This window comes from Phaeodactylum tricornutum, chromosome 5 (assembly GCF_000150955.2).
Source record: "Phaeodactylum tricornutum CCAP 1055/1 chromosome 5, whole genome shotgun sequence".
Taxonomy (NCBI): domain Eukaryota; phylum Bacillariophyta; class Bacillariophyceae; order Surirellales; family Neidiaceae; genus Phaeodactylum; species Phaeodactylum tricornutum.
Genome location: NC_011673.1, coordinates 88072 through 113694, shown reverse-complemented (window position 1 = coordinate 113694; position 25623 = coordinate 88072). Strand labels below are relative to the sequence as shown.

General features: G+C 49.9%; 10 protein-coding genes across 10 annotated transcripts; 5 read left to right on the top strand and 5 right to left on the bottom strand.

The window, feature by feature from the left end:
• Positions 1–2: 2 nt before the first annotated feature.
• On the bottom strand, positions 3–4216 carry PHATRDRAFT_44744 (predicted protein; the record flags this gene model as incomplete). The annotated part of the gene is made up of 2 exons (XM_002178669.1): positions 1171–4216; positions 3–1103 (listed from the first exon to the last, which is right to left on the bottom strand). Exons 1-2 carry the CDS (start codon positions 4114–4116, stop codon positions 3–5), a joined length of 4047 nt encoding a protein of 1348 aa, XP_002178705.1. The 5' UTR covers positions 4117–4216.
• Positions 4217–4666: 450 nt separating this feature from the next.
• On the top strand, positions 4667–5806 carry PHATRDRAFT_34241 (predicted protein; the record flags this gene model as incomplete). The annotated part of the gene is made up of 1 exon (XM_002178895.1): positions 4667–5806. One exon carries the CDS (start codon positions 4667–4669, stop codon positions 5804–5806), a length of 1140 nt encoding a protein of 379 aa, XP_002178931.1.
• Positions 5807–6133: 327 nt separating this feature from the next.
• Positions 6134–10414, top strand: PHATRDRAFT_44743 (predicted protein; the record flags this gene model as incomplete). Its single annotated transcript, XM_002178894.1, has 2 exons — positions 6134–9916; positions 10100–10414. The coding sequence occupies 2 exons, from the start codon at positions 6134–6136 to the stop codon at positions 10412–10414; spliced, it is 4098 nt and encodes a 1365-aa protein (XP_002178930.1).
• A 1063-nt stretch (positions 10415–11477) lies between these two features.
• Positions 11478–13790, top strand: PHATRDRAFT_44742 (predicted protein; the record flags this gene model as incomplete). Its single annotated transcript, XM_002178893.1, has 1 exon — positions 11478–13790. One exon carries the CDS (start codon positions 11478–11480, stop codon positions 13788–13790), a length of 2313 nt encoding a protein of 770 aa, XP_002178929.1.
• A 63-nt stretch (positions 13791–13853) lies between these two features.
• Positions 13854–14794, bottom strand: PHATRDRAFT_26405 (predicted protein). Its single transcript, XM_002178668.1, has 2 exons — positions 14499–14794; positions 13854–14415 (listed from the first exon to the last, which is right to left on the bottom strand). Exons 1-2 carry the CDS (start codon positions 14625–14627, stop codon positions 13978–13980), a joined length of 567 nt encoding a protein of 188 aa, XP_002178704.1. The 5' UTR covers positions 14628–14794; the 3' UTR covers positions 13854–13977.
• A 1587-nt stretch (positions 14795–16381) lies between these two features.
• On the top strand, positions 16382–18351 carry PHATRDRAFT_11174 (predicted protein; the record flags this gene model as incomplete). Its single annotated transcript, XM_002178892.1, has 2 exons — positions 16382–16439; positions 16526–18351. 2 exons carry the CDS (start codon positions 16382–16384, stop codon positions 18349–18351), a joined length of 1884 nt encoding a protein of 627 aa, XP_002178928.1.
• A 30-nt stretch (positions 18352–18381) lies between these two features.
• Positions 18382–21219, bottom strand: PHATRDRAFT_44739 (predicted protein). The gene has a single exon (XM_002178667.1). It carries the CDS (start codon positions 21148–21150, stop codon positions 18427–18429), a length of 2724 nt encoding a protein of 907 aa, XP_002178703.1. The 5' UTR covers positions 21151–21219; the 3' UTR covers positions 18382–18426.
• A 384-nt stretch (positions 21220–21603) lies between these two features.
• On the bottom strand, positions 21604–22683 carry PHATRDRAFT_44738 (predicted protein; the record flags this gene model as incomplete). The annotated part of the gene is made up of 3 exons (XM_002178666.1): positions 22462–22683; positions 22233–22378; positions 21604–22143 (listed from the first exon to the last, which is right to left on the bottom strand). The coding sequence occupies exons 1-3, from the start codon at positions 22634–22636 to the stop codon at positions 21604–21606; spliced, it is 861 nt and encodes a 286-aa protein (XP_002178702.1). The 5' UTR covers positions 22637–22683.
• A 255-nt stretch (positions 22684–22938) lies between these two features.
• Positions 22939–24464, top strand: PHATRDRAFT_44737 (predicted protein; the record flags this gene model as incomplete). Its single annotated transcript, XM_002178891.1, has 3 exons — positions 22939–23213; positions 23385–24162; positions 24434–24464. The coding sequence occupies exons 1-3, from the start codon at positions 22961–22963 to the stop codon at positions 24462–24464; spliced, it is 1062 nt and encodes a 353-aa protein (XP_002178927.1). The 5' UTR covers positions 22939–22960.
• A 141-nt stretch (positions 24465–24605) lies between these two features.
• Positions 24606–25592, bottom strand: PHATRDRAFT_34233 (predicted protein; the record flags this gene model as incomplete). Its single annotated transcript, XM_002178665.1, has 1 exon — positions 24606–25592. The coding sequence occupies one exon, from the start codon at positions 25590–25592 to the stop codon at positions 24606–24608; it is 987 nt and encodes a 328-aa protein (XP_002178701.1).
• Between the last annotated feature and the right edge of the window lie 31 nt (positions 25593–25623).

The following is a 25623-nucleotide window of genomic DNA, read 5'->3' as shown; positions in this document are numbered from 1 at the left end:
TGTTACAATCGCTCAAAATCCCACCTTGTATACGAAGGCTTCTGCTTGCAATCTGAGTCTTTCTTTTTCCCACCACATACTTGCTTTACAAGTACTTTCATTCGTCTCCAGCTACTGGCAGTATCTGATCTACACAGATCGATTGTCTCGTCCACAAACTGCTCTTTTGCTTTTTCGGACGTGCCCTCAAAGTACCGCCCCGACAAAAGCTCACCTCGTTGAACAACGCCGCACATTGTCGATCGTTCTGACAAACGGATTTCCATAGAGGAGCGCAAAACTGCTCCAAACAATTCAGGATTTCGTCCCGTTGCTGTAAAGAAAGCGCTATAGACTTCGGGGATAGATTCCACCGCCCATGGAGGTAGAGCTCCTTGCATGGCTCGAAAAAGCGCTGCCCCTATAATGACCGATCCATGCAAAGACGCGTCGCAGAATGGAAGGGAGGGAAAATCGAATGAAATATTCAGTCTCAGCTGTTCAGAAAGGGCTTGAAAGCCGAAGCCCGAAGACAAGAATGCGGACAAGAATTCCATAGCTGCGAGAGTATGCGGACCGTCCAGACTCAAGCATGGATCTTTCCCTCGGTCCTCCTGCGTCGTCGCCACTGTTTTAGAAAAGAGAAGACTAAGCAGCACCACGCACGTCTCGCTCAGAAGCGTTTCAACAAATGGCTCCACCGTGGAATGTTTACTCGACACTATTTTGCTCATGCAAAGCAGCCAAGCCTCCAGTAATGTGCAGCGTGGATCAACAAAATCACCACCCGTAATTTCAGGATCTCCACATTCAAGGAGAATTGAGTTTAGGACGACGTCCTTTTCAAGCCATAAAACCTGAGCACAAATGTGCGAATACGAATGGGATTCTCCAATAACGTCCCCAAGCACTTTTACAAAAAGACCTGCAGGTACCGTTTCTGGCGAAACTACTTCGTCATTGAAAAGGCTACTGGAGCACAGAGGCATCATAGTGCATTGCGTTGCGATGGCGTCACATTCAGCCGAAATAAGAATTTGTATCATATTGATCGAGCGCTCTGGTAAGTCAGGGTGGGCAGCTGCCTTAAGTAGAGAAAAGATAGCAGCACGATACCGGTTCCACTTCGGGAATGCACAAGCGTGAGGGTGAAATGGAATACAACGCAGCCCATATACACTGAGTACATACCTGGTATATCTCCGGTGACGGTGGATCAGGACCAATCATTCTATATCCTTTAACGCAAGCATCGGCCAGCATTTCCAAACACCGAGAATTCTTGGAGACGTCATCATCCGGCTCGAACAGGGACCTGATCAGAGTAGAAGAAAAGGCGGCAATATCGAGCGTAGCCTCACAAAGAAAATAAAACTTCGTCTCGCCTGAAGAAACATGACCGTTCATATTGACGATTGTTTCAATCGTTCTGTCGAAGATATCCAGGAGCATTGTTGATGCTCCACCCTGCCCTCTTGACAAAGTCTCAAGATGACATAAAACGCTAAGGAGAATTCTCCTCGATTTTGGAGCCACACCACGTCCATGATGCACTCCACGTTCTCTATTTGATTCAATCGATTTGAGGTGTTGGTACAAGTCACAAAGCTGAGAAAGGTAAGGGCGAGCGACGTCGATTACAACTTTGGAAAGTGCCTCGCTCTCGTCTACGAAGCGCATCAGGACCAGGCAACCAACATGGTCTTCGCCACCGGGACCCCTCATTGTCCCTCGAATGTCATACTGCGCATGATGCAGCTCAGAGGCCGACGCTAGTTCTGGGAGCTCTGCTACTGAGACGATAGAGCCCCGAATACAAACATCTAGCGTTTCACGGACAGCACCGAGAACCAGTCGATTGTCGCAATAATTTTGAACAAGTGATGAAAGCATTGGAGTCACGGAAGCCATGGCAATGCTCGCAGTACGACATATTGGCAACAGCTGCAGAATAGGCTTTTTATCTTCAAAAGCTTTCAAAAGTGCCCCCGTAACAGAGATGAGGAATTTCATTGCAAGTATACAAAGTTCACACGAAGAATTTGATGCGTTAGCTTTTGCAACATGATTGAGCGGCTTCGCCAAGGCTGAAAAGGCGTGAACTATTGCTTCTGACGGAAGTAGCCGCTGTGATAGAGCTGTATTTACAGCATCCACACAAGCGTGTAGCATTTTCGACAATATTTTGAGTGACGTCTCGAGTGGCCTATGAAGTGTGATGACTTCTGACGTCGACCCACCCTCTTCAGAGCATGCGATGGCCCGCACTACGTCACGGACGTCGTTTCGTTCTACTTCTATTTCTTCGTCGCTACTTGCAGCAAGATTGACGAAATAGGAGTCTGGATATCCACACCGTACGGCTAAATTCATGGAGCAGTGATAGAAGTGATCAACCATCAGTGATTCCAAAGAAGGATCCGTGAACTTTTCTTCTCGCACCAAATTCAACATGGTTGCATGTAAAGTGAACAGCGACTCGAATACGAGTCCTCGAACGGCCTTGTTATCACTTGCACATACATTTTGCACGACACCACTAATTTGTGCAAACAATTCTTGCGCATTAGGCTGCGCTGGGTGCCGCAGTAAATGTGGCAGACATGCGTTTGCACAAGTTGCTATGCATCCTATTGGTCCTTCTCCTTCAACTTGAATCCTTTCGTTCTTAGCTTGCGTCAATGCACGTTCCGCAGAGTCCCGCAAAACGTTCCACACTTGCATAGCTACCAAACAAGCGCTTTGTCCGCGTTGTTGCACTTCATTCTCCGCATGCACTACAGCTGTATCCGTGGTCCGGCTGTCGACTAGCTCCTTTTGTCTTTTCTTGGACCTACTGGATTGGCGTTTTCTGCCCGATTGGTTCGTTCTTTTTTCATCCGTCAGTCCCATGCTAGTCGCCAACACTTGGTCCACAGTCCACGATCCACTCTCAAAGATTGCAATGAGATACTCAAAGGCATCTTTGCCGTGTGGCCCATCCATTATGGCGTACTCCCGCACAAGCGGAACCGTCGCGGTTACTAAGTCATGATCGAGCGGAACAAATTTGGCCCAACGTTCCATGGTCCGTAGGGTCCAGTGGGAATGGATTACTTCGTGCCTTTTAAGACTCTCCCAGAGTGTCCGTAGACCAGTAATCAGTTCGTGAGTTGCTGCTTGAATGCAACGAGGATCCATTGACAGACGTCCCCGAGCTCCACCCGGGCTTCCCAACAAGGCGTCTGGAATGGCACCGAAAGCGATATTTAGTGTGACGCACATGACTTCGTGGTTCTGTGGTAGGGAGACGGAAGGAGCCGTGTTCCAAGCTGCACTCAGCGCCTGCTCAATAAGGGTAACAATTGGTGGCGACGACGGACCTTGCGGAGCATCAACGGAAGAAGGAGTATATCTTATTCGCAAGGCCACCACGGCCATTGAGTGCCCAATTGTTGAGAGCAAAGGCATCATTTGGTCGTTTGCCTGAGGGTCGCTAGCTATCAAAAATGCAATTGCTCCCAAAGTCAACAAAGTCAACTCAGCCTTAGTGCGTTCCTCGTCTTCCACAGAGGATACATTCGCTAGGTAGGGCGAAAGAACCATCGCAACAAACGGGTTCATTCTCTCCATGAGATTTTTGTATGCGGATAATAAATTGACCGCGTGATCCATGGATTCATAAAAATATAGAGCCTGAGATTCCTCAAGGTCGTGGTCAAGTTCGACATCCAGGTCAATCGCTTCAACGATCTTAATTCGGCGTAGACGATGCAGCAAGGTTTGGGCCGCAAATAATCGCTCCGTAGGGGTTGCGGCTAGACAAGGCCGCCCCGAACCATCCAATTGACATAGCAGTATCAGACAAGGCAGCCAAGATGAACCCATTCTCACAGTTGTCTCATCTTCTCGAGGTAGCGCAATCGTTTGCTGCTGATTGGTCGTTGACGTTGGTTGTTGTTTCATCGCTTGGTCTCGATGTCTTTGCTGAAGGGAATGAATCTTTCGTCGCACGTTCCGTGATTGAATGTGCTGCAAAAATTCGTGCGCCTGGCTTTGATCAGCATATTGTGTAACATCTTGCGGCAGGGGCAGTGAATAGAGCGTTGCGATCGCGATCTGTAGATCGGGGAGCAACCGGGCTGAGGCAAAGCCCATTTTGTTTCGAATCCTTGGATATTTCGAAGCAGGTAAGACGCGATTTAGAAGAGTGCTTCAAGCAACGCAATTCCTACGCAGATAGTGTCCAGAAGCGACGACTCTCTCCGCCGCAAAGAGAATAAGATTCGAGCAAGATAGAAATCCGTTGGTACCTGATTTCCATGGTCGACCGCCAACCATCAAGAAATCAGTAGCGCAAGTCGAGCCCCGTCCAGTCATGGTGGGCTACTGCTATGGACAGAGACTGGACATTGTGGACCATTCATTATAAGGCCCGGAAACAAGATTAGGTATATAGGGACAGCATCCGACGGATATGTCGCTCTTGTGTCGTTTTCTAGAATATGTTTTGTCGGGCAGTGAATGATATTCTCATATAGTATGTATCTCTCTCAGAAAGAAACCTTCCCTCCGTACCATCCATCTGTCCGATACGACGCAGAACAAAGGCAAGCCGAAACAAAAAGCCGCCATGAGCGAAAACTAGCAAACGACTTTCAACATCTGAATAGCCAACTACTCGTTCCACACAAGCACCTGCAACAGTATGACCAAGAGAAGCGAGAGTATAGAGAACTTGTTCCGGAAGCTGACTGTATCTAAGCAAGAGCCGTCGCCGTCGGAGTCCACGACAACACCACGTGAACATCCACCGTACCTCTTCCTCCTCCAACATTCGAATGCAGCTCATCTTCGACACGCCGCAGCTCAAGGCACGTTGGAAGATACACTGTATCACCGAGCTGGACTGCGAACACCAGCCGAAAATGCTACTCGTGATTGTCAGGCCGGGACGCTCTGGATGCGTCACGTCGGAACGACATTACAAAAAACTGTCCCGCGTCTTATATGGGTACAGACGACCAGTATCAGTGGTAGCCAAGACAAGAGAAACGAGCGTGCTTCTAGGATCACTCCAAATCAAACTACTGTCATTGATCTTTCGGTCGATCCATGGGGTTGGAACGATTCCGACGCTCTCAATTTAAATTGTTTAGAGACACTACTGCGTGTTTTGAAAGAAAAAGTAGCCGCGCAGAAAGACACAAACTCCTCTGTGTTAGGAACAATCGATGATTACAGCAATTATTGCGTTCCTATCATGTTCGATTCAATTTCTCCTCTTCTTGTACGGCACGGCTTTGATCGCATATTGAACTTTCTCACGTTGGTGTCGCGGATCCCAACCGTGTGCCCATTGGTGGTACCGATTCGGACGGATAGCTTGACATCAGCGCAACACTGTCGGTTGGAAGATGCCTCGCATGCAGTTTTGTGGCTGACTGGTGGTGAGGCTGTGCTTCTCCGTCAAGGGGTGCGGGAACGGGGGAACGTACTACGTGAGGCCTTGTCCTACCAAATTGTAACTGATCGCCGTAACGGCCTGCAAACCATCCGTGTTCTGGAGCACGAAGAAGCGAGCTTACCACGGACGGATGGTGACGATGACGTCGAAAATAATGTCAATGCGGGTCGTGGGCCAGTGAAGGGATCGTCGCGGTCAAGTGAGCGGCCAAAGATAAAGCTTCAATTGGAAGACGACGACGCAATTAGTGCGAAAGAAACGCCATCGATTACCAATACAACATCTCAACGAGCACGTGCCCCTCAAATTATCGTGCAAGACGATGACCCCGAATTTGACGATTACGACGAAGAAGATCCCGACGACGATTTAGACATATAGCATAAGCGTAGAGTTTGGATTTAAGAGCCTTCTTGGTCTAAGGAATCTTGTCGCCCGTGCGGGCCGGAGAGGTGAGTTATGTCAGGTTTACGGAGAAGAGATGCGTTCTATTTCGTAGCAATTGGCACATTTTACAACTCTAAGGACTCAGCGTATTTCGGGCCAAGAAACATTGTAAATCCGGGTTTTTGTTCCATACATCCGTTTTTTCGATCCGATTTCATTTTTCATATCAGGCTGTTGCATGCTAATGGTTCACAATTCACAGTCAGATGCATTCTCGCGTTGGCTAGTTCACACAGAACGGGACAGTTGTTGTCGGGGACAATGGAGAAATCTCAAGTTGGGAAAATCTCCTTTCGGTTGGCTTTAAGTCGCCAAGTTTCCTCTTCTTGTCAAGCTGGTCGAAAGCGGAAGACCCCCACGTCGGTCAACGAAACCAACGCCGAAGCGAAGACTCTCCAAGCCGCGCACGATACCAATTCTGTAGCGATTGTCGGCTGGATTTTTACACCCTTGAATTCCTCGCAAGAATACTTACTTTCTGTTTCGATGACCTTGGCTAAGAAAACGTGCGATGCGGCTCGATTTCAACAAACCGTGCGCTTGGATCGTTACGTTCAATTTTTCCTTGAGGCTCAACCTGCATCGGCGGAGCATCCTGACCCAATGAACGTGGTTCTGCTGGAAGTTCCAGATGATGCCCTCAGCATTGTTGACCCGGGGAGTCCATGCAACACATTTTTCGATTCTGCAATCGATGTTTGGACGTTGCAACAGACGCGGCGTTTGGAAGTTATGAATCGGCAAGAAAACGTAGCGTCGAGTCGCACTGATGCGTACACTATTCGAGCAAAGGTGCACGCAGTTTCACCCATCATTGCGATGGACACCTCGAATCCATTCGTTTTGATGGAACTTTTTGATTATCATGACGATGAAAGCATCCTCTCGTGTGTCGCTGTGATTCGACACGACGCCTTGCTTTGTGTCGAGGCATTATACCCAGGGGATGACTTAGTACTCCATAAAGTACTACGACAGCAGTGGCGCATTCCAGACATGCTTGAAGCCAAAGGCTATCGTTGGGGCCAGAAAATACGGGTTAACTCCTACGTTTATGTTGTTGATAAGGAGTGCCAAATTATATGGTGTCAATCCAATCCCGACCATGTACACATGAATCGGCTTCCGACAACCGAATTGAGAAATATTCAGGGATGTATTCAGTCCGTTCACTATACAAAAACTGGGAGCCAAATTCACATTCAATTTTTGACTCTCACAAATATCATGGATGTTGCCTCAAATCCCAGCACTTCAAAATGTTTAGTCTTGCTCTTGACGTACTTTCCAATGTCATCAGCGCTCCAGCTCAGTTTGCGCGAGGGAGCTAGTGTGGAAGTTTACAACGTGCATGCTATTGACAACGACCAAACATATGCGGCTTGTCTACGATCCAAAATATGTCTCCGGCGGCTGGCGATTGACGGGCCAGCGCCTGGAGCGAAAATTCCCCCCACAATGAAGAAAGAGAACTGTCGAGGCAAGGGTTTGCCTCTCCCTATTCCATACTCATTCTTGAAGATACGCCGATCATATCACGAGTGGGTACTACGAATACGCCTGGAAAATTGGCTCAGCCAAGCTCGTTGGCGTGTTCCAATTGGCTGCCGAATGCCTTTTCTGGACGAGCTCATTTCCTTCTGGTTTCCCGAGAGCTTCCCACAAAAAAGGCCCGCACGCAACCCATATGCTGAGTTCTTTGATCACGCTTTTTTGGAATATCCCTGTGAGAAAAGAACAAAACCACAGCCCATATACGGCTGTCACCTGTCTACAAACACAAAACCGTTTTCAATGCCTTCGTTTCTTGATTTGGCGGCGATACAAACACATGCTTTCAATGCTCTTTCTTCCAAGTTGGATCGCCTTTTTGAAATAGGGACAGACCTACAGGTAGGATGGCATGCTGCCTTTGTTCTTGAACCGTGGGATCTGTCCAGCAACTCGCAACCCTTTTCGAAAGGCGAACACGTGTACACATCAGGATTTGGCCATGGCAAACACCACAACAACTTCACCAGTCTCTCATTGACGACTGGTGGAGTAATTCTGCCAGTATCGGGCCTTTGCATAAACGCGGATGTCCGGACCCTTGCAGCAGCCACGGAATTTTTTATTGGTAGGCTTCGATCCATTGTGGTCTCTTGTCTCTGTGTTGGCTTTTCGTCAAATGATTCGCGTTCGGACCGCCACTGCCGTAAAGTACTACTTCCTCCGCCCGAGAGTGAGCAAAATAACGCGACCGGATGCTGTGCAATACTAGAAATCCAAGGTTTACTGTTGATTGCGTCCTTTTGCTTGGATTGCGACGAGATGCGTACGATCAATAGTGGCTGCTCCGTTTTCGATGCCAACGACGAACCTATAGGTACTGAGCATTCCGTTCGAGACTTACTTGACCCACTTTCTGCGAAAAGCCAGGTACCAGGATCCGCTGTTGGCCTTTTGGTACGCAAGTCGATGAAATTGGCTAAAATCCGGAATTGCGAGTTCAACGGATTGATGCTGACTTTATCGCAAGCACCACTAATCTCCTCAATCGACGAGTTTTCATGTATACAGTCAATCGAGATTAAGCCACCTGTGCGAGTTAATGAATCATGGCGAATACAAATACGTCGCTGGATCACCTCAGGGCTAGGCGCGACAGTTACCGAGGATCAGCTATCTCTTATTCTCGTGTGGTGGACACTTGCCAGCTCGGCGAGCACTTGTGCATTACTCTCGGGAGGGTGGGATGAATTTCAAGGTATTTCCGCTCCCTCGATCGCTTCCACTTGTGGTGTGCTTGTACGATTTCCGTCCGCATCGGCACAGCAAGATGCTAAACGAGGGTATGTTCGCTTACGTTGTGCAGTAGATGATCTATCCGCGTCTTTCTTTTTCCCTATTTCAAATGCTGCACCAACCGACGCAAACCTATCGGAGGATGCGTTTCATTTTTCTGGGGGAGAAAGGTTCTTGACCGGTATGTTGAATCGTCGAGTCACTCGAACACGATCTCATCTAGCCTCCTCCGAGGATGAAACACGGTTGTTGCCAATCTTGGGCGACCTGTTATTGCCACCCACCGCCAGTGAAATTCCCTCTTGTACCTTGGCCGACTTGCACTTGGCCATCTGTCGAGATCTTCGCCAGCCCGGAAGCGCACATCTCGCCCCGTCGTTGGTCCGTGAGATTCGCAATGCGACATTTCTAAGCGTCTCGTATTGTAGCGCCCAAGCCCAATGCTCCAAGTGTTTCCAGACACTAGTGAATCCTTCCGCCAATGGCGACGGACAGAAAGAGAAAAAAGGAGACGAAGGCAACGGCTTGGTGCGGACTCTGAGTAGGAATCTTGACCGCGAGGGCGTGATCGGCCCAAGCTACTGGGATCGGCCCCTACCGAACGAACCGATGGTTTGTCCTGCCATACCGCCGACAAGTCCGCCCATATCAGCGCCACGGCCTCAAGTTAACAGTCGTGAAGGAACTCATCTCCGTTGTCCTAATAATTGTAACGTGAACTACCACGGAAGCATCAAATGGGAGTGTAGTGGTGTACTGGACGATGGTACGGGTCAAGCGAAATTGTACGCCGAACGGGAGGCGGCGCTGTCGTTGCTCGGAATGAGCGCGATTGCTATGCAAGCTGTCGAGGCCGGAGCTTGGGTGTCGGACCGGGGCATCGTATTTGTCAAGACGGCGCCACCAGCCCCGCACATTCGGAGTGCCGTAGTCATGGCGCGGTCGTTGGCGCGGGAAGCCTTGCGGTTGCGTTCCGGAGGACGGCACCACCGGGTGGTTTTGCAGGAATCGGACGTGCTGCCGTATTTGACACCGAGCACACAGGCGGCGTACTGTTTGGAGCGACACGGTCGGAGCTCGGTGTTGCCCTTGCGGGAGGTATCGTATCTGGTCCGATGCAAACCGTTGTCGGATCACGTATCGCATTTGAATCATACAGAAGTCGATTTAGCCGTGCCTGGTCCCGACGGGTCTAGAGCCTCCCGACCGACCCCTTCGTACGCACTGCCTCCGCTTAAACTGACCTTGGTCGACACTGTGTGTCGTTCCCGCGTGGACGAAAGGCACCGGAACGACCGTGTGAATGAATCCGGGTAACGAGGGATTCGATGACGGAACTACGTTACTTTTGGTCAATAGTGTTGTCAATAGGTGTTGGTAGTTCAATTTTTGTTTGTTTGTTCTGTGGATGAGTGTTATGAATGGGCACTATCGGTACAGTGTGATACGGTAGGATGCTTACGCCCCTACATCAATTTGGGCGTGTCGGCACGCACACTGAGACCAATTCGGAAGCTTCTACTTGGGTTGCACAAACTCTTTGAGATATTTTGTGGGTCGGAAGCGCACGCGTTCTTTGGCGTCAACGTGGATGGCTGCTCCCGTGCGGGGATTGCGGCCGGTCCGTTCCTTGGTACGCACGGTGGTGAAGATACCAAACTTGGTTACCGATACGGACTTGCCCTCGGCCAATGTCTGCAACAAGAAGACCGGATAAGCGAAAGACAAAAGATATGTATGGGTTCGAATGAGTAGATTAGTGAGTGACACAAAGAGTCAACGAGTATGTACGTCTTCGTTCCTCCGTTTGACGTTGTCGCGGTGTTGGTCCGGCAATTCCATATCGTACCTCGTGAATGGTATCAAAGACGGTCTTGAAGATCCGTCGCGAATCGGCGATGGACAAATTGTGCGACGTCGCTATTTTCTGAATTAGCTCAGGTGTGTGGACCTTGGGCTTGACTTTGGTTTTGACGGGCTCCTCTTGGCCGCGCAGCGGGGTAGACCAAAAGGTCTTGGGGTTCGTTGGCGCGCAGTGAGACACCGCCGGCACTGTCGAACGCCGCGCCCCGTTGCGAGAGACGTGGGAGCGAACGGCGGAAGCAACAAACGACATTCTTGGGTAGCGTGGGGATATAGGTAGATGCGCAGTGGATAGAGGTTCCAAGGTATGGAGCACCAAGAAAGGTACACCAAGATTAAGGTAGCGTAGTTACGATGGATTGCGAATTCACTTTTCCAGTGCGACTTCTAACGGCTTTGCCAGCAGTATTCTTGCATCAAAGCAAACGTCCCTGGAACCGTAACTACCGGTTCCGGCCGGCGGCCCGGACCAGGACTTTGCAATAAACGCCTTTGGTCACGAAAGAATTTGTGCATAAATCAATACTCTGTCCGAACAATATTGATAGAGCCTAGTGTCCGTTCATAAAACGTATACGACACTATATTCTGTCTCTTTGCCATCTTTTCATTAACTGTAAATATAGAATAGACAAACACGCTGGCAAACACTCACATTTTCTCGGAAGCATTCGACTGTGAGTAGCGAATATACCACCACACCCTACCCCAGTCCCAAACATTCGCACCTCTCGCTTCCAAATGATGGCGGTCCGTGACGGTCGAAACCGCTCACTCCATGTTCAAATCAGTCGTGAACAAGGCAACCGATTGCAAACCTCCCTTGTTTCGCATCCTCGTTTGGGTGTGACGCCGCCACGAGACGAGAGACGACACGACTGCCATGAGCATCGTACTTTGAAATACGCGTCCTCGTCGTTGACACCTCTCTCCACAACATTTCTGATAATGCACCATGAGAAAATTTTTCACCTATTGGTGGTTCGGTGCTCTTGGCCTGAACTGTTTGCGTTCCGTCAGGGCTTCTCAAACAAACACTTACGACAAGCATTCAAACTCCCAGACCCGCAAAGATATCCACCCTACCAAAAACACAAGAATAGCACGGGATCCTCACGATGCCGATAGTACGACTGGACTATGGCCCGAGCATCCTAAGTCCAGTAAAGGACAGTATCAGCACGCGATTGGACCTGAAATGGTCTCTATCCAGCCTTCCCCACAGTGTTGGAGCTCGGCTTTGACCAGCACGGGCTCCTTGCCGACTCGTTCCTCGCGGAACGATATTGACGCCGAGATTTTCTGTGCCAATCTGCCGGAAACGCAACAAAAAAGACTAGCTCTGGAAATTACACGCTGTCATTTGCAAGACCTACAACAACCCTTGGAAGAGGATCCGGCAAATTCACAGTCGCATGTACAACTCCATTGTCAACCACTACAGACTGACGCTGCCAGTCGTACCGGCACCACTGCGCCGGAAGTCGCACTCTACGATTGTCTCGGTCACTTGACACCCTTGGCAGGGACGATATATACCCAGTTTTTTGCCTATGTCCAAGTCTGGTGCGTCCGCTTGACGCAACAAGCCCTGCTGCAGGCCCAACAGGAATCCTCTCGACAACTTTCTGCTCAGTACGAGGATATTGCCCACGCTTCGCTTCAACAACTTGACGCCCTTGTTGGCGTTTCGGCCCAACACGTACTCCAAATGCAACAACTCACCAATCTTCCCGACCAGGTCCAGAACCGTGTCACCCTTGCTTTGGAAACACATGTGTTGCCCACCCTGCAACAGGAAGTGTCCCGGCACTTGTCACACGAGCTGCGCGCGCAACTGCAACTCCACCTTGGTCCGATTCTGGAACGACATGTGGCCGAGCACACGGCCTTTCTAAAACGTGTTCTTGATAGGGCCGAGGTCCGGGATGCCGAACAAGAAGCAACCTTTCAATCCTGGACAACGTACCAAACGACCGTCTGGCAACAACAAGTCCGGGAAATGGAACGATATCGCACGGCTGTCGCCTTTCAACAGGAACAGATTGCTAACTTGGCCGATACGGTACAGGCTACTACGACACGTCTACAGCCTCTGGCAGGTCTAGATTCTTTGATTCAAACGGCAACTGCGGGATATACCTACGTGACCTTTCTGCTGCACGTACTGGGTACGCTCAACGTGCTTTGGCTGTTGACGTTGCCGCGACGGTGTCGAACGTTTCGATCCTACTTGGTGGCGATCGTCATGACCGAAGCTGCTTTGGAATTGCTGTTGACGGCGGCAGTGTCTACGCCGCAACCGTATTTGAACATTGACGATGGAGAACGAATTCGTTTGATTACAGAATTGCGCAAGTACGCGCTGTTTTTAGAATGTGTGGGATACGTGGCTGGAATAGTGTCGTCGCTTTTTCCTACCTATCGGAATGTACCAGCGGAAGAAGAATATCAGAACTGTCTTTCTTACCACAACCGACTTCGGTCAGCAAAAGAAGATAGTCGACCACGGCTAAGAGAAACTTCGCCGTTGCGTCAGTCATTCAGTTCTGCGGGTGGAGAGAGGGGTGTGAACTTTCCAACCAGCTCTGAAAACTATTCGCCAAGGTACGGCCCGCTTCCGCCTATTCGTTGCGAAACGCACACCAAGACTACCCGTGCGGAACATGAGGGAGACGTGAGGGATCCAGAGTACAGACAGATCTACAGGCCAACATTAGCGAGGGTGGGGTTTCATCAACCAACACAGAGATCGGTGGCTCCTTCGAACATCAGTTTATATCACGCGAAGAGGCCAACAACTGACACCGCGAGTTTCTATGACTTTGGTCCTGTTGTCAGCACCGACTCTCGACATTCGCTACACAAAGGAGGTTCCGCCGCGCTGGGTTGTCCAAACGAAGTTTGTGTTGCCCGTACGGCTCAGTCACTCCACACACGGCCTTTTGAAAACCCAGACATGGCTGCACGGGAATCGATTGACAGTGAGTCAGGAATTGCAGCCCAAGAAAGTGGCCTGTCAGCGCAGACCCTACAGATCGAGGGATCAGATTCACAACCATTGACGGAACAGTTTTGTATGGACAATGATGAGAATGGCTTGACGAATTTCTCGCCTTCTTTGGAGCAAGACCAAGCCTACCGGAGGATGGATTGTTTGCCATCGACGTACACGGCATCGAATGAAAGTCGGAAACGGAAGCGTCCGAAGGATCAAGCCAAAGAGTGGAGCACTTCGATCAAGAGGGCCCATACTCACTTGGCGTGACCAGAATCTGGTGTTTCCAAGTCTCGTTTTGTCAAAGGATAGATAGTATAGTATACGCTTCGGCCATGTCTTTGTATAGACTTATCTTTTTTTATGGGAATACGAAAGTTATTCGGTCTACAGATCGTAGGACTAATTTGTGGCACGCACGCTTTCGACATATTTGATAAAAAAGACATCTCGTTTTTTATATAATAAAGAGGACAGGCGAGAGTGCCATAACGGCCGTTCTGACCATAAAAGAATATGTCACGACAGTATCCGTAGGATCGTAGTGATGCGCAGTTGGGATCAGTTCGCGTACAGCACTTACGACCATCATTCCTGCAACGAAGGAAAACATGACACCATAAACGGAATGCGAGAAGTGATCAGCCAAACTGGCCCAACCCAGGAGGGCAGCAAAAGGTTCAGCCATTCCGGAAAGCAAGGCCCACGAGAAGGCCTTCCAGCGATGCCCCGTGGCGTGGTAGACTGGCATGGCGACACACAATCCTTCAGGGATGTTGTGGAGAGCAATGGCAATCGCCAGGACGGCCCCAACGCTTGGATCGCTCAATGTGGCAACAAACGTGGCGAGTCCCTCGGGAAAGTTGTGAATGCCAATGGCCAAGACCGTGTTGAGGCTAAATTTACAGAACGGGGAGCACATTAGTTGGGTTATCCGAGGTAGCCTTGTGCACACACGTATCGTCATGCTTGTCTTACCACCATAATCAAAACACCAGCGAAAAAGGAAAGGGTCGTGTACAGATAGGCTTTGGCGGTGGAGAATCGAGCTTCATTGAAATGAGCTTCGGCTTCACCGAAGATTTCGACGAGCGAAACATACATCATCACACCCGCCGCCAGCCCCAAAGCGGAAGCCTACGTACGGTGCGAAGCAAACTTGACCAAGGAAGGAAAGAAGACGAGGGATGCGCCCAGGCAAAGGTAAGGGCAAAGGTGACGCCCACATGGTCTTTGTCGTCGTCAACTTTTGTCATGATTTGATTTTCATTGATCGGATCTTGCTTTATAAGACCAAAGCACAGTTTGAAAAAGCTTCGCTCACCTTTAGGATATGCGATTGATAAGCGACTTCGCAATTTCTAAGGCGTATGGCAAGCTCGTGTTGCTTCTCGTATGAGAGACTAAGATTACCAGATTACCGATTGATGCTTTCCAGCGGACAAAGAGAGGACCCCTTCTGATGGGAGACAATGCGAGGACCGGGTTTCTACGAGGGTGTACGTGCTATAAGGAACTACCAACCTGTTTCCTCGAATCAGCCGACACGTGCTCAGCGCCAGTTCCAGAGAATGGTGGAGGGATTAGCCATACGGTTCGGATTGACGTGAATGAGTCGAGATTCGCTTTTTCACCCTGATCAATCTTTTGTCATAGTTTCGTATGAGGATGAATGACATATCTAGCATTTATGGGATGGTTTGAGGAGTCGAAAAGCCCGCCTCCCCAAGATCACAAGCTGGCCAGTCGTTTCGGAGCAGCTGCTGTGGTTAGCCAACGAAAACCCTGGGATTTTTCGACAAAAAAACCTGTGCAAAAATCGTTGCACTTACATTTAGTGTATCTGTACCGTCATTTGCTAATGGAGAGCAGTCCGAAACCAGGACAAAAGCTGGTACATGCAACCGTAGGAGACAACTAAGCCCTCGCTCAGCAATCCGAGAGTACAGCTCGGGCTGCTTGGGATATCGGTAGGCAACGAACGGTCCTGCCGCAAAGTGTACAGGAGGAGAGGCTCTATATTAAACAAATAGTACGCGAGAGAAAGATGTCGAGAAGCGACTACCATGGTCGCGTGGCGGCGCGTGCCACTTGACTGTGAATAGACCCGTTCAAAGCATCTACCTACTTGTTCCACTGTGCTGACTTTGGCAGAAATTGGGTTCACACCAAGTGGTTAAAATTTAATATCAATTTACTGTTAGTATGGATTTCAAACGTGGTTCAATTTGTATCGCCCCACGAATGTGTCACATGAGCTTGAGTGTAAATGTCGGACACATCACAGACTGCAACGTCAGTGGACAGGAGGGTTTCGCAAGAAGAGGGTTTTCCTTGAGGTTCTTTCTATTTGGGCTTTCTCATCCGTTCTGACTTTCGTTGTTATGAGGTGATTGCTAACCGGTGCCCTCGTCAGGATCTTATTATATTCCATGATCTCATTGAGTACCATGGTAAAGTCGCTCAAGAACAGCAACGCAACGACTAAACGCCTTAGCCGCAGTTTATTTCGACCTCCCTTGGCAGCTGCTTTGCTAGCCTTTTCTTCCCAGTCTTCGTCCGCGTTTTCCAGCACGACACATCGCTCCTCTAGCGTCAGAGCTTCGCCTTCTTCACTGGTCTTCCCGTCGTTCCTTTCCGGTTCCACTGGAGTCTCGTATCGGCACTCGGAAGCAACGCCCTCGCTGACTAACGGTCTTGGCTTGACCAGACAAGGATTGGCCTTTCGAGGAGGAGGCGGAGCAGCAGCTTCTTCGCTCGTGCGTTCAATGAGCACCACGGAAGTGGAACCTTCGATTGCCGCTTCGAAAAGTAGTGATACCATGACACCGGCAGCTAAACTGGAGGCGCTTCGGGCACGCATGAAAGATTTGGACCTCGATGTGTATCTGGTGCCTTCGGACGATCCGCATTTGTCAGGTAGGCTAAAGGCGTCGCGTTGTCGCGCTCATTTTCTTTTGCTGCTTGCCGCTTCTTATACTGTTTTGATCGTTTCTTTTTCGTAGAATACGTCCCCACGGCCTACGAACGTCGTGCCTTTTTGACAGGCTTCAAGGGTAGTGCTGGAACGGCCGTGATTACACAGGATGCTGCCTGTCTCTGGACCGATTCTCGCTACTGGAACGAAGCGGGTCTGCAATTGGACCCTGATTGCTGGACTTTGCAAAAGGCCGGACTTGCCGATACCCTCACCATTCCCAAATGGCTAGCCGCGGCAGCGGTGAAAAAGTACGGCCAGAGTGATCCTCAAACACCGCTCAAAGTCGGTATGGATCCATTCGTGCACGCGGCCTCGTTTGCCAAGGAGCTCGAAACGGCCTTTGCGGAAGCCGCCGCCGACGAACTGAATATTGCGGACGGGGAGGCAACGAAAATTGGAGTTCTGGATACTTCCAACGAAAATTTGGTTGATCCTATCTGGACGGACCGACCGGAAGTTCCAACTTCACCATTCCGCGTCCATCCGATGGAATACGCTGGCGTGAGCTTAGAGGACAAGATTACCGCAGTACGCAAGGAAATGAAGGAGAAAAAGGCTACCATGACGGTGCTTTGCACCCTAGATGATGTGGCCTACTTTCTAAATATGCGTGCCATGGGAGACATCGACACTTGTCCGGTTGGTATTGCCTATGTGACGGTGGAGGCTGATCAAATTTCCTTATACTGTGATCCCCGTAAAGTGGAATCCTCGGCCGTTCAATCTCATTTAAATGATGCTGGTGTCACAATCAAGCCTTACGATAGCGTTGTGGCAGAAGTGGATGCTCACTGCCAGACAGCGGGTAACAAGGTTTGGATTGATCTGTCTCGAGCCAACTACGCTCTAAGCGCCGTCATTCCAGAAAAGAGTTTGATCAATTCGCAAAACGCGGTGACTCCCATGAAGGCTTGCAAAAACGACGCCGAACTGGAAGGGATACGCAAGGCCCATATTGTGGACGGAGTAGCCATGGCCAAATTTATGGCTTGGCTGACGGAAGAGATTGTCGGCAAAGGTAGATCCGTCTCCGAAGTGGAGATCGACGAAGTGTTGACGTCCTGTCGCGCTGAACAGCCTGGGTTCAAAGAAGTTTCGTTCCCCACTATTGCCGGCGTTGGTCCTAACGGAGCGATTGTGCACTACCGAGCCAGCACCGACAGCGATCTGATGCGTCATCTCGACACTGTGAACCCCATTTTGATTGATTCAGGCGGTCAGTACGAATATGGCACCACAGATGTGACGCGTACATGGCACTTTGGCAAGCCTACGGACGAGTTTGTCGATTACTACACGCGCGTCCTGAAGGGAAATATTGGCGTTGACGTGATGCAGTTTCCAGAAAACACTCCTGGATTCGTTTTGGACGTGCTTGCGCGGCAGAATCTTTGGGCGATTGGAAAAGATTACGGCCACGGAACCGGCCATGGAGTCGGCGCTGCTTTGAACGTGCACGAAGGACCCATGGGAATTAGCCCTCGTTGGACCAACAAGGAAGTTTTGAAGAATGGCATGGTGCTTTCGAATGAACCAGGCTACTATGAGGACGGCAAGTTCGGGATTCGTATTGAAAACTTGATGGAGATTCAATACGTAAACCCGGGACACAACAATGCGGAGGAAGAAAGCAGTAGCGAGAAGAAGTTCTTTAAGTTTTCAAAACTTACCATGATTCCAATTCAGACGAATCTGATCAATGTGGACCTACTGTCAGCCGACGAAATGAATTGGCTGGATTCTTATCATGAAGAGGTGCTCGAAAAAGTTAGCCCACATTTGGACGAAGGCAGTCCGGCACTGCAGTGGCTCCAGCAGTCATGCAAGCCTATTGACCGTAAAGGCCGCTGAGATTTGATAAGCCTTTAGGGAATTAATAACTCGTATGTCTCACGGGCGTAGATTTATTTATAAACAGTCAATAATCTAATTGCGTTGCCCCATTGCTTCTGCCCAAACTATGGAAGCCTTGACGGGTCTACCGATCTCCTCTTTCAGAAGGCTTTTAACAATTTCGTCATGCTTTCCCTCGAAGAAAAAGCAACCATCGCAGCGACTCGCCCCGGGAGGGTGTCCATCGCTTCCGAACGTAAAAGCTTTCCGAGAGGCCTCAGTCGATACTGCCAAGGCACCAGCCAAAACTCCAAAACGATACCCTAGCGCAGCGAGCTGTGCTATCCGTAAAGCGTTGTAACATCGTCGACCGCCAAAAACTTCTGCTTCCTTCGCAACTTCGTGGGTATGCATGACTTCTAATGAGCCAAAGTTGTCCGTTAGCAGGATTGGCGATTCATCAAATCTATACAACGTGTTGGCATGTTCGTCTGAGGTCAACTCTAGAATCCCATCTTCAAGTTCTTGCAAAGAAGCGGCCTGCTTCGAGATGTAGTCCTGGTCCTTCCATCGTTTGCTGGGGTCCAACAGCATCTGCGTTTCCACCCACCAAATTATTCCGGGACTTTTCAGATTGGTCCCGTCACTACAAGAATCATCGAACTCCGCAGGATCTCTTACCAGACGTTTTCGTTTCGCTTCCAATAACTGTACAAGGCTGAGGTCACTTTTCAAACCGCCTTTCAACGCGAATTGAGGAACCCAAAATACATTGCCTCGAAAGCGACTATAAGCTTGCGCAGCTTGGTGTGCAAAAGTGATCGCATCGGGTGACAGGGTAAGCCCCCTTTCCAATTCCAATCCACTAATATACCAGCGTGTTGGAGCAGCATCAATTGCCATGTTAAGCAAAGTCTTTCGACTGATGTGATCTTCCTCCTGCTGTAGTATAACGGCGACGAGTGCATTGTCCAAACCGAAGGACATTTCTGAGTTGGGACCGAAGCGCTCGCGTATCAAAGACAGGGAATTCTCTGTTATACCTGCCACGTGAATTACAAGAACAATCGGTTGACCTTGCCATCGCTCCAAGTTTTCCACCACCGCTTCCAAAATATCTGCCAACGCATGTATTGCTTTCGCTTGTGCTGCCGTGACTTGTAGCGTCATGGTCAAAGTGACATCATTTTCTATACGAACGGATTTCCAGCCCGGCGCACTGGATAAAATTTTAACGCGCGCTTCGTCCCACCAGGACACCGTCAAGTCGCACACGGCCCTGGATGGATATTTTTTCGGCACTGAAGCGAGACAGTACTCGCTGCGAGGTAGCTGACTACGGTCGCTTTTGATATCTGCTTTCCAATCCAAAGGTCTCAGGCCAAGGGGGGACGCCAGACGATGGGACGATTGAGCCATTATTTGGGTGTAGAGAGGAATCGAGCCTTCTTTGGTCAAGATAAAGGTGGACACTTCTGACGATAAGTGTTGCGTTGCCAACTGCCCCACGCGGTAGTAGCGTTTCCATTCTTGAAAATGAAAGAAAGGTGCAGTTGATACTTTAGATTCCAGGTGTTCCGTTTCGTAAGGCTGTTTGAATAACTGGCCATTTATCCAGTACACTGTATCTGAACTTGACACCGCCGATTCTTGCAAACAAAGCTCTGACTGGTAAGTTCCTCTAACCCAGTACATACAATTGACATCTTTCATATTGGGCAAATCTAATGATTCTCTCTCTCCCGTAGAGCGCTGCAGTGGTCGCTGCCGATCAGCATAGACGTAGTCGTGGCTTTCAAACCAGCCCGCGCCTAGTTCCCCCAATACTTTACCTTGTGCTGCTGACTGGGCCTTGTAAATAACATGGCGAAACGAGGATGCGCTCCGAGCAAGATAGACACCATGAGTATAGACGGTATCTTTGGCCTGAGTATCTGTCCAAGCCTTGACTGCGTACTTGACACGAATATCGTAGTGTTGCAAAAGCGCCACAGAGTAGCAGCCTTCGGCCGATTCAAACTTGAACTTTTTCTTTTCCGATAAAATTTTTGCAAAACGTTGGTCCATACGGGAAAGATACTCACATTTTCGCCAGAGTGTGTTTACTCTTGGTGTGTTGCGATGAAAAGTGAATTGACCCCGTGCGTACAAGCGGTGTTGATCGCCAAAACCGTATGTGACTACATCAAATTCGGTCAGTTCATCAGGTGTAATCCATCTGGAAAGGTCCCCGAACAGCATGTCGAGATCGGAATAACCCCAGTGTGAATACGATTCTAAATACTCTTGAAAAATGTATCCCAATGCGGGTTTGAATTCGACGAGTGCGTATGGAAATTGTTCCAAGTGCTTGGCGAGTAGAAGGATCATATTGTCTCTCGAAAAGGCCAGGTCTGCATCGTCTATCTCATCCATAGTCTTGATCAGCAATCGCGCAAAGCTCTCCGTCGACTGCAAATCGATCCAAATAACGTTGGAAGGGCAGTCGGCTTTGCGAGCCCAGTTCGTTAAGACACCGTTGTGAATAAGAAGAAAATCAACGGTGTCCATGGAACCGGCGGCTCCCATACAAAAAAGTTCCAGGTATGGCGGTATCAGTTCCGGTCCAGCCGCGATGAAAGGCAGCACGATTGCGATTCTATGAGCGGCGAACGGCCCACGAAACGCTCTGGGTTTATCCGAATAAGACCAAGAAAGCGTCGTAGAAGAGGACGAGAGCAACGGAAGCGCCGGTGATACGTGAAGGTAAAGGTAAACAAACGCAGCAAGCAAGAGAAAGACAGCCAAGGCGGCCCAACGAGCCGCCTTGGGATGCATGGCAGGAATAAATGCCAACGGTGTGAATGTCTTTATAGGTGTCTCAAGGAATTCCTTCCCTCTATCTTATTCCCCCGAGACACAAGAAGTCAATCGCGTACAACTTGCCATGGTCGTGTTGGTCTTTTTCAAGTTTTTTTAGCGATATCGTTTACTCGCAGTCTATGGAATCACTGTTGAGGACTTTATCATGTCGTTTGTGCCTAATTAGACTTGCAGCTAATGCAAATGTCCTATTAATGTTGATTTAGCCGTTTTTTTGTCTTAGGATTCTGCATCTAATAATGAGACATCCAGATGACATACGGGTTCTGTCGGATATCAGACGTGAATAAGGAGCCACGGGATACTTTTTAAGAAGAGTAACACAATAGATCCGGAGTCAAGCACGCCAGAATTACCAGAAAGAGTAGCTGCCGCAACTGTCAAAATCATGCGCTTACTAATTTACTGTTAATAAATGCGACGACTTTTCATGTATTGGACAACGTGGCGTACTTGCAAGAAACCCGCAAAAATAAGGACCGCCATACGGAACATGGGCCAGTAGCGAATGGCTGTACTCAAGCTCAAGGACTTGCCGTGAAATCCGACTTCCATTTCACGGGCGTACCCGGCATTGGCCATGATATTTTTCAACTTTTCCTGGCTCCGTTTCAGGTCCACTGTGATTTTGCTCATGTGCACGTTCAACTGCTCCGCAATATCGGCGTATTGGAGGGGTATCACAGGTGGCTCCTCGCTCGCTTTGCTGGTTACATTGAGGGCGACTCTAACCGGAAGTTGCCGTGAGGCGGAATAGGACTGCACACAAACTTCCACTGGCCCGTCGACCTCGCCGGTGCGGAATTCCACGGAACCAGCGCGTTGATCGATCTGTTGACGAATTTTCCCCGAGCCCGTGGGGTTCGCTTTTCCCCTCCGATGGAATGTACTGCCTTCCTCCCGCTGGTACATGAGAATGTTTGTGTCGTGACCTTTTCGACCGTGACGCTGCCAACCACCGGCATATAAACGTTGCGGTAAGGTAGAGAAGAAAAAGCATAAGCACAATCATTCGCAATTAGTGTTACAGGACGTACCGCCTTTTTTAAAAGTTCCATTCTTCGCTTCTGGTAGTCATTAAATCGAGAATCGAGACCTTCCTCTGTCCTTGGTTCCGTTTCGGAAACGCTATTGACGGCATCGGTTTCCAATTTTAGTTCCTCCTCGTCTTCCACCATCAGGTCTACCAGCAAATAAATCAGTGAGGGCTGCCTTCAAGATCAAACGGAAAGTATGCAGTGAAGAAGCTGTAGGAGGGTCACTTACCAGGTACAAAATAGTCGACCCGCAGTGTGGTGTGACGCGGAGCATCAACCGACACGCACTTGGAGCCTCCGGATGAGAGCAACATGTACGGAACGCTACCGCTTCTTTGCGGAGCGCCTACCGCAAGGAGAAGGAACAGGAAGCCCTTACTCTTACCACCAACTTGCCAAGGCATAATTGGGGTGTAACGGGAGCTACCCTAGATGACTACAAGCAACCCGACTCTTCCCAAAAGGTATGGCGTGCGGTCCCATAATGGCAGATCAATTTTTCATCGGGAAGCGTGAACAGTCGAAGGGGGCATCCATCGTTGCTTACATTAGGGTAGGGTATCAACCATCTGTCTGTCTATCTGTCTGGACGACAGAGATTGATGTTTTTCAAGGTCACACAGTCACAATCGGACGAAACGTCGGGATTGGCACACGCGAAAATCTTTGGCGACTACATCCCTGTCACTACTTTCGTTGTCTTCATCGTTCCTTTCCAATGACGGAAAATGACGTTGGCAGCTGATCACGAGGCAGCCACAGATACTCCCTACTATTTGATACCACCGACGCCCGATCTGATTCCTGTCGCACGGGTGCGAGAAGCCATCGTTCTTCGCAACGAGTGGGATACTCACATTTTGGCCCAAGCGCCAACCTGTCAAGTGCGACTCCGCCTGACATCGCCGTACTGGACTTTCGAAGCCTTGAATGAACACGGTCACAGAAAGACGTGTGGAGGCGATGAGTTTTACGTCTGCTGTAAGTGGTTTAACGTTGTTTCGGTTCAGACTGTTTGTCGCATCGTTCCCTGTCAGAAAGCTTCGATTGATTCGCTCTGGATGCCGCCTCGCCAAAGTACAGTTGTATGCTCTTTCTCTTCGTCAAATCGTCCCTGACCGCATCAAAAATATTTCGTAATCTTTTCATCAGACCACACACATTCGCAGTCAATTGCGGGTAACCGCCCCATGGCGGTCGCCATCATTGCGGACCACGAGGACGGAACGTACACTTTGGATTTTTGCCAGTCGCCGTTAAATCCACTCTCGAATAAAAGGGGTCACCTTTCCGTCCACTTTCAGTACACCAGTGCGATTGGGTGTGCACCGCCGCCGAGCAAGGATCACTGGCAACACGGAGGGTACACGCATACGGTATACCTACACCGCAATCTGCCGCACGCACCTCCTATCCTTCGGCCGTTCCTTCCCCCAATACCGAGTCGGCTGTTGTCGACCTTTGATCGAGTTTTCGCCTTTGGGGATTCCATCCTCGAGCAGTTGGTGCAAGGCGGCTCGGAAGGCTGCCAATTAATCACCTATGGAACCAAAGTGGCAACGCCACTTCGGACCGAAACTCTTCCGCGCGTACTGGACCTTCTAGAAGCTTCGTTGGGACCCGCATTGGCGGCAGAGGAACCGAACCAGTCAACGGCACTAATTCTGAACAGTGCACTGTGGGAGATTCTCTCGGACCAGGGCGTCCCGGGTGCTGACTTTGCGGACCACTTGACTACTTGTCGAACATATGTCACCACCGTCCAGCGTCGGTACCCGCACGTTTCCGTGTTCTGGTTGTCCCCGTCAGCTGTACACATTCATCGGGTGTATCTGTTCAACGAACTCGCCCAAAAGGGCATACAGCACAAGATAGACCGCGTGCGGTACATGAGTGCCTCGCGAACGCGACGGCTATACGATTTGCAAAAGTCCACAATGGAGGAAGCACTAGCGATACACTTTTTGGATCTGTACGATGCCACATACTTGTCGGCGGATTGGACATTGCCCGGTGACGGACGCCACTTTCGCCCCGCACTGAATCGGCAACTAATGGAATGGTTTTACAATGGTGGCGATAAAAAAGAGACACCAACATGATCCTTATTACGATAGGCAGTTGTATTATTATGTTCCGAACCTGCTATCGCTTCAGCTACCTATAGCACCTCTAGCTGCCTTGCGATATTCCCCTCATAGTGGCTCTAATACTACCCCACCTTTTTCTTGAAAGCAAGGGACGGAGCAAGCCAAAGCAAGGGTCCCAGAAAAGTTATTGTCAAGGCAATCATCCGCGTCGATTCGTATTCCACCAACTCGTGTTCGAGCAAGGGTAGTTGGAACGTGTACAGCACGCCGTGAAAGACCCCAATCATGAGTAGCAGCGTCTACGGCAAGTACGTACATAGATCCAGATCCAAACGGCAGGAATGGAGAAGCGAGGAAGTGTGTGAGGCAAAAATTGAGAAGGCGCATCGACGAGCACACCGTGACCGACCGCCGACTGCTTCCGGTGCAGCCACAAACCTACCCGTTGTTGTTGTTCAGAAAAGTAGCACCAGGCGTGTGCGCAGATGAGCGTCGTTGTGAGTTTGTCCAATCCCAGAAATGTCGTGACGACTTGTGCGGCACCGTGCGAGGCGGGAAGCCGGACGATGCTTTGAATCGCGTCCAGTTTGGTCGGTTGCCGCAGCAACGGCCACAACCAATCGTACGCCTGTTTCGCGTGAAGGATGGTCAGTGTCGCGAAGGCGAGAGATTGCAGGGTTTTGTACCGAGGTCGGGATGCGTCGCGATGGATGAAGGGTATTTCTTGCGTGGATGCAGGCACGGCGAGCGCCAGAAGTACGAGACACATGAGCGAGTGGTGCCAGATTTGACCCGCAGCGATCCATTCGGCCCAGTACTGCAAGGCGATGACGGTGGGAAGCAGAGGCGACAACATGAGCAGTCCGTTGAGTTTTGCAAGTAGTGCTTCGTTGTTCCAACTCTGTAAGGTCACCCAGACCAGAAGCATGACAAGCTGAATGCCCAACAGATACTTGTAACGCAACAAGGCTTGGACGGTTTCGTCTCGGCAGGCCGCTTCTCCCAAATATTCGACGCATGCTTGGGCGGGTTTCGTGGATTCGGCGTCGACAAAATTGGTACTGCGAATCGAAACGGCTGCTCCTACTTGCAAGACGCGCGCGATACCAATGCACACGATGATGACGGACGAGAGCTGCGCTCGCGTCAAAATGTTGGCGGACAGAACTGGATTGTGCTTCAGATCAGTCGTCGCTTGGTCCTCCACGGTGGAGTGCTGCGCTTCTTTCTCGGCTTTCTTGGTCGACCCCTTTTTCTTGTGAGGCGCCATGGTTCGAAACTCCTGATGGTGTCGCTTTAAC